General features: G+C 30.9%; 1 protein-coding gene across 4 annotated transcripts in view; it reads left to right on the forward strand.

Annotated features, from left to right (window-relative positions):
- Positions 1-7,305, forward strand: part of LOC113520523 (replication protein A 70 kDa DNA-binding subunit) — a 31,309-nt gene extending 24,004 nt beyond the window's left edge. For all 4 annotated transcript variants that reach the window (XM_052891747.1, XM_052891746.1, XM_052891748.1 and 1 more), the window contains 10 exons: positions 219-466; positions 785-1,042; positions 1,213-1,375; positions 2,131-2,335; positions 3,619-3,731; positions 3,864-3,935; positions 4,191-4,345; positions 4,729-4,987; positions 5,540-5,734; positions 6,509-7,305. In XM_052891747.1, coding sequence (XP_052747707.1) covers positions 219-466; positions 785-1,042; positions 1,213-1,375; positions 2,131-2,335; positions 3,619-3,731; positions 3,864-3,935; positions 4,191-4,345; positions 4,729-4,987; positions 5,540-5,734; positions 6,509-6,619 — 1,779 coding nt within the window. In that variant the 3' untranslated portion in view covers positions 6,620-7,305. The remainder of the gene's footprint in view (positions 1-218; positions 467-784; positions 1,043-1,212; positions 1,376-2,130; positions 2,336-3,618; positions 3,732-3,863; positions 3,936-4,190; positions 4,346-4,728; positions 4,988-5,539; positions 5,735-6,508) is intronic.
- The last annotated feature ends 670 nt before the right edge of the window (positions 7,306-7,975 follow it).

Here is a 7,975-nt window from a genome sequence, read left to right on the forward strand (position 1 = left end):
GTTACAGAAGTCCATATCAATAAGCTTAATTAATTACAATTAAACAAAATAATAGACTAACTAATAATTCTAAATTGTTTTTATTCATTATTTTTGTAATTACTATGATTTACTTCTATGTGGGTCCCATTTTGCCATGATTGTTTTTTTTTTTATACAGTGACATCTATTTGTATAATATTTCCATCTATTCATCTATATAACATTTCTCTTTATAGGTAATCATGACAGGAGGTCATTATGACAAACCAGTAATGCAGGTGTTAGGAAGTAAAAAAATACAAGGCAGTGGTGCTAATGAAAGATTCAGATTACTGGTATCTGATGGTAAACACTCCCACAGCTTTGCAATGCTCGCAACACAATTAAATGATAAACTGATTACAGGAGAACTCTCAGACTATTCTGTTGTACAAATAGATCGATTTGTTACATCATTACTAAAAGACACTGGCAAAGGAGAAAAGTAAGTTTTGTTTTGTTGAAGAAAAGACTTTTCTTTAGTTTGCTTTTTTTAATACTAAAGCTGTGTATTTTTTAATGAGTGAAAATACAATGGTATGACATGAATAATATCGGATGACCTGTAGCTAAATGGAGTGACAACTCACAAAAATTGGTGGCAATAATTAGCAGTGATGAGCCGAAGATCATGCTCAGTGGCATGCCTTGGGGAGTCTTATGTCCAGCAGTGGACTGCAGTAGACTGATATTGCAGACATTGATGTCCCTGCCTGTAGTTTAACTAAGGATGTAAATCTTTAAAAGAAATTTTCTCTTTCAGGAGAGTAATGATAATATTAGATGTTACAATTATTGCTCCTGGTGGGGAAGTGGGTAGGAAACTTGGTAGTCCACAGACTTTGAGCGAATCATCAACACCATCAGCCATATCTAAACCAGCCATGCAACCAGTACCAAAACAAAGTCCAATAAAGCCACAAATGATGCAGCGCGCCACACCAGCACCAGGTCTTGATTCCAGTCTCCTCTCCAGTCAAATGACGCATCCCATTGCAAGTCTCAGCCCTTATCAAAATAAGTAAGTTAAATTCATAGTTCAGTGTTATTAATATTATTGATAATTTTAATTAAATTAAATACATTCTTATAGTATATTTAATAAAAAAAATCATTTACTTATATTTTTTTAACTAAATAAACATCATATTGTTATAAATGGGAATTGAGATGAACTATCATTTTTTTAAGGTGGGTAATAAAAGCACGCGTCATGAACAAATCAGCTATACGAACCTGGAGCAATGCCAGAGGGGAGGGAAAATTGTTCAGCATGGACCTATGTGATGAAAGTGGCGAAATCAGAGCAACCGCCTTCAAAAATGAATGCGACAAATTCTATGATATGATACAGGTACATATTTTAATGCCAAATGGAAGAGACTGACCAGAAATGATATAGTCAAGGATAGAATGACTCACACACTCCTCTTATTCCTAGGATTCCTAAGTGACAAGAAAATATAAGTCAGTCTAAGGAAACTTAAAAGAAAAGCCTATATGTATGCAGACTGGGTGTGGTAATAGTTAGCTAAAATCCTAAAATACTGTTCAGAACAAAAATTAATGCGAATTAGCAAATCAGTAAAGAACGTTAATTTTTAGGGACCAGTTATAATATTTGTGTGTGTGTGTGTGTGTGTGTGTGTGTGTATATATATATGTTTATGAAACATGTATATAACTAGTCTTAGTTGCCTCTAACAACACCTATGAATAAGAATGTGTGATACACTATTCATACTATATTACCTCTGGTTTTCTTCTCTATTTTTATTATAAAAAGGCTTCATTAGCCTTGGTGCTGCAACTAGTTGTGGTTCGATAATGGGTTCGATTCTGAGGTGCAACTTTTCTAAACCTATTTATATAATAAAATACTATTTAAATATATATAACCTAATGTTTTAACTTGATAGTTTCGTGACACTACTGTTTTATGGACCATTATACATATATGTATAGATATATTATTGTGCTAAATTAATGTAAATCTATTAGAAAATTTAAATCAAAATTTTTCTGTTATAAAATTTGCAATATTTTTTTTTCTTTTACATTTATAATAGTTTGAAAAATGTTATGTATATAAGATTTTTATACCAACAGGTAGATAAAGTATACTACATAAGTCGTTGCACGCTGAAAACGGCCAACAAGCAATTCACCAGCCTAAAGAATGACTATGAGATGTCATTCACCAATGATACAGTGGTTGTAGAGTGTCAGGAAGATAGTGGCTCAGTGCCCACCATTAAATACGATTTTGTGCCAATTAATGAAATTGCTACTAAAAATCCAGACACTTTACTTGGTAAGTATAATATAGCAACCTGTAGTGTATTTCAGAAACTATGTACCTATGTTGTCAATAATGAAATTTAAAGATAAAATTTAAACAACTATAAGAGAACAACCAAACAAATGTTTCCGATATTTTTTCTTACACCTCTTTATATATGTATGGGTAATAAAATGAAAACTCTTGTTTTTCCTTGCTGCAAAATAATGCGATTTTTTTCTGTAAGGATGCAATATAAACGTGCTTTGTTATTAAAAATTTTTAATTGAATTTTCAATCATACTTTGGCGCCATGTTAACATGTCAACACAAATTTAATAGTCAAAATTGTGCAGTCTTATTTACTACTACATACATAAATAGCATTCTTTGCACTGTTAGTGTGGGGCACTTATTTAATATAAAAAAAAACTTTTTTTTCACACCGAAGTTATTTATTTATATTTTTTATATATTTTTATATTTATTTATATTTTTTACACAGTTAAAGTGTACTGTTAACTGTACACTTTAACTAATTTGAAAGTTCACTAGACTCGCGACGCGTGAGACACTTAGTTCAGGGTTTTATTGAACCTGGATGATAAATGTAACTATTTAATTTTACTGGCCAGATCGGCAGGCAGAAACCAGGTCCGTAGCTGGGCAGTAATTTGGCTAGCTAAATTACGACTGACTGATTTAGAGTTTGTATTAGTTTATACAGGCATAATACTGCTGATTTAAATGGAAATAAATGATATTGCTATTCAGCAATAATATATCTAAATGCTAGGATTGTAACAGTACCTATGTTTTACGATAATTTTTCACGGTTTTGGCACAATTCGGGGTGTTTCAAGGGACTTTGGTATATTCGAAATTTTTGTTATCTGAACCAGCCATTATCCCAATAATTTCGGATACACGAGACTTTACTACATTTAAATGTACTAATTTTTTTAAATAATGATTTACCATCTGTTATAATGAAAATGCCTTAATATTAATTAAAAAAATACTTGAAACACTAAAAATGCTCTTTCACAAATTTTATAGATTTTTTTTGTACAACTTAGAATGGAAAACAAGCTGACCACCTACCTGATGGAAAGTGGTAACCGTCGCTTATAGATATGAGCAGTATCATGGACATAACAGAGTATACTGTTTCGCCCATGATACCCCCCAATTAACACAATTAATTGCATACTGTATATAGATTCTAAACTCTACCAATCGCTTTACAAAGTAAACATTGTAATAGCGTGGTGGAATAATGTAAGATATTAAATTTGTATTTTATATTTTTTTAGATGTAATAGGAGTATGCAAATCAGCAGCTGATGTTCAAGAACTAACTGCTAGAAGTACAGGGAAGCTGCTAAAAAAACGCGAAGTCACCCTCGTCGACTCTTCTGGAGGTGCAGTAAGTATTGAAAACTTTTTTAACAACCAAACAAAGAAGGATCTCGATTAATTTTAATTTTTTGTTACTATGTTACCCTTTAGCAAGTGTTAATCAATGTGCAACTAAACTTTAATGATTTTATATTTTTAGATTATTCTAACACTATGGGGAAATGATGCCGAAAAATTTGATGGAAGTAGCAACCCTGTTGTTTCTGCAAAGGTATGGCAACTATTTCATTTACTTATTGCTTTTTCACAATAATACCTTCTGACTTGTCAGTACAAATCCTATACCGAGCGCATATAATTTGTACAGTGCAAATCAAAAAGGAAGGACTTGTTGAATTATCAAAAGGAAGTAAGGAACATATCAGTCCTATAAAAAAATACCCTTCTCACAAAGTTAAAATATATTTGCCACTAAATAATCTAGAAGATAAAAAAAACCTAAAAAAAATCATTTTGACATCTCCAGGGCGCCCGACTGACAGAATTCAATGGCAGTAAATCTCTGTCGTGTTTATCGAGTACAATGCTACGCCTCAACCCCGACCTGCCTGAAGCTCACAAATTACGAGGATGGTATGATAATGGTGGAGCCAACATGGAGGTCGTTAACATATCTGCTAGGTAATTTAAATGTTGGTTAATTTTAAACTTTCTCGTTATTGCCACATAATATTCTAAATACACTATCAAAACTTAACACGACGCAACTACAGGTAAATAGTACCTACGTATGTGACTTTTATTGCCTACGTTTCGATGTGAATTAATGTAACATGCAATTATTTCCAATTTTTAAAACTTAAAGATCGATCTTCTATTAGTTTGCAGTAATAAAAATTAATTCCACTTGCATTTTTTCTAATATGACCAAACATTTTTAAACGACTGCAGAAAAAAATAACAGATTTTTAATTTATATAGTTTTTTTTTTTTATAACTTATCACTTTTCTGTAAAACAAAATCTTAATTTTGCAAATTGATAAATAATTTAAATGGTTTTCAGGTCGGGAGTATACAGCGGCGGTAGCAACGAATGGTTAACATTCTCAGAAGCGGAGGCCCGTCAACTCGGCTCTGGTGATAAAGGCGACTTTTACAACTTACTCGGCGTCCTCACATTCACATTCTCAGAAAACGCTCTGTATAAAGCGTGTCCGCAAGAACAGTGTAACAAAAAAGTTGTGGACCAAGACAATGGCTCCTACAGATGTGAAAAATGTAATCGAGAGTACCCGAATTTTAAGCATAGACTACTGTTAGGCGTAAGTATTATAAATATTACGTATATATTTTTTTACTACTGTAAATTTTAGATATATGATTAGAAATTCAGGTTTTTTTTTTTCCTAATATTAAAAGACGAAGGATATGTTTGTTTGTAATGGATAAAATCAAAAAAGGATTCGACCGATTTTAAAATTTCTTTTACCTATAAAAAGTTATGTTATCAGAGCACAAAAAAGCCTACATATTCTTTTCAAGAAAAATTAGAGATGCCTACCAAAATTACAGTAATATAACCCGAGGTATTAAAAATTCGCCCATTACAGCTAATAGAAAATACTATGTACTATATAAAATACTATATGATATAAAATACTCTTCATCCAAAGATTGCCTGGAAGAGATCGCTTTTAGCGATAAGATCGCCCATTGTTTTCTTACTGTTATTATTTCTGTAATTGTTTCTATTTATAATAAGTGTACTATCGTAATCTTTTGGAAAAAACAATAAAGAGTGTTTGTCTATGTTTTCTATATATTCGTGCGAAGCCGAGGTGGATCAGTTTAATTATATATCTGCATTTTGTTAGGCAAACGTATCAGACCCGACTGGTGACCAGCGCATAACAGCGTTCAACGAAACCGCAGAATCGATGCTCGGCAAGTCCGCCGCCGAGGTTGGCCAGATGTTCGACTACGACAAGAACGCATATAACCAAATGTTCGAGGATGTCAAATTCAAGACATTCATATTCAAGTTCCGAACTAAAATGGAAACTTACAATGTATGTATTCATTAGAGCCTTCTACAGTATTTTGATTTATATACGTCCACAACGTGTGCATAGCACCCGTTAGCATAAAGAAAAAATGTTGTTATTGCATAACATTAAGAATAACAATACCATACAGTACTAGAGAAACCATGCCTCTATTGGAGATTATATACATAATAAGAAAATATTATATTTATTTATTCTCATTCATCATCATTTCAACTGTTAATTGTCCACTGCTGAACATATGCCATCCACTATTGGAGGTTTTGCCTGTAGTTGCCATGCTTGACATTCAGGTTGGCAACTACAGTTAGACTTTGGTGATGTTTTAAAAAAGACGCTACTACCCATCCTTCGACCATTAAGTTCACTTTATTCATCTCTTACGACACTGACGGGAAAAGAAAGGGTGGTCCATTCTAAGCCGAGACCACACAACATAGAATTGACTTTTTCATACATATATATATGTATTGTTTATAAATTAATATAAATTTATTAAAGCAGCTACTATTTTCAATAATTTAAAAACAAAAATATATTTTGTCTATACTTAGATATTAATCAATATTTATTTATATTTTAAAATTTAACCATATAATATCAATTTATCCCACATGCTTAATCTTACATACTAATAAGTCGATTTACATACACGTGTATAAAAAAAGTTGACTTGTTTTTGGCGAAGCGTTTGTATAGACACTTATCTATATAATCTAAGTTCACGGCCTTAAACTTGTTTTTCCTTATGTAACACTACTTATTTTGTTTTCTTAGGATGAAGCTCGTCTTAAAACTACTGTAATGAGCGCGCAGCCTATTGATTATAAAGAAGCCAACTCGAGACTAATCAAAAGCATCAAGTCTATAACAGGAGTGGAAGTGTAAAATTTTTTATTTTGTACATTTTTGGAATATACAAAAAATGTTGTCTTATTCGAAACCTCATACTTAAACATTGAAACTTTTCACGTTCAAAATAGTTGTTTCTGAGAACATATTTGAATTTAAAAGTCAAATGTCGATTGAATAAAATTAAGCGATTATGTATGCGATTTGTTGATTTTGATCTTTTTTTTTTTTATAAATTATAAATGTGAATTATACTATTACATCACAATATTCATACGCGCCAAACACGCTTTGTTTGTCATGACGTATCCAAATGTAACATTCAGGTATCAACTTAAATGTTACATCTGAAGAACCATTTCTCTAATCCTTTCTCTAAAATTGATATCACTACGAAATTTTTATTGTAAGGATCAATATAAACTAATTTACTCATAGATTCAAGACAAAAATATTATAATTGTAGTTTATGATGGTCCATAAAGCAGTTTCAATAAATAATTAAATTAAAATATTAAATTAAGAAATAGGTTTAAAGAAATGGCGCTTCAGAATCAGCTCTATTACCCATCACAAATAGTTATAACAACGGTTGGCAATTAATATAAAACATTTTAAAAACCATGTATTATACAACAATTGTAATTGTGCAACGTAATTATTAATAAAAATAAAATGAATAATTGTTTCACTAATTTAACTGCCTGGATTTACCAGATTAATATTTTCGTATTTTTAAATACCTACAAACCTATCGTGACCACGACGTAGTGCAATTCACGTCGGAACGTAGACAATAAAGAAGCAGATATGTAGGTACTATATACCTGTAAAAGCTTTTTCAATGCGTTAAGCCTCGATTATATATTTAAGAATATGTGTAAATAACCCAAGGTTTAAAATTAATATTTTCGTACCTGTACCGCCCCTGTCATATTTATGCGACAAAGATTTTCATATGGGTATATAATATATAAAGCGTATAATAGACAGAAGAAAAAATAAGAAAAGTGTACAATATTTAAAAATTAAGCATTAGAAGTACGACGAACAACTATCAAGCCGTACTTAAATATATTTTCATAAATTGATACGTGAAAATATATACTGTTTTGAATTTGAATATACGAGTACAATCTTTGAGATAGTTCACTCTGCTATATAAATAAGACTAAAATACCAATTACTTAATTTCTACTTTAGAAAAACAATTGAACACATTTTGCACTCAGAAATATTGTCAATGACATCTAAATATGATGGCTAAATTTTAGCCATTAACTATAATTATATTAAAATTATGAATAATATATTGTATTATTTTTAAAATTGATGGGAATCAATACTTTTATAATGATTTACTATTTATAATTTAAACAATGTTCTCAAATA

This window comes from Galleria mellonella, unplaced genomic scaffold (genome assembly GCF_026898425.1).
Source record: "Galleria mellonella isolate WM207_F2 unplaced genomic scaffold, CSIRO_AGI_GalMel_v1 utg1432, whole genome shotgun sequence".
Classification (NCBI taxonomy): Eukaryota; Metazoa; Arthropoda; class Insecta; order Lepidoptera; family Pyralidae; genus Galleria; species Galleria mellonella.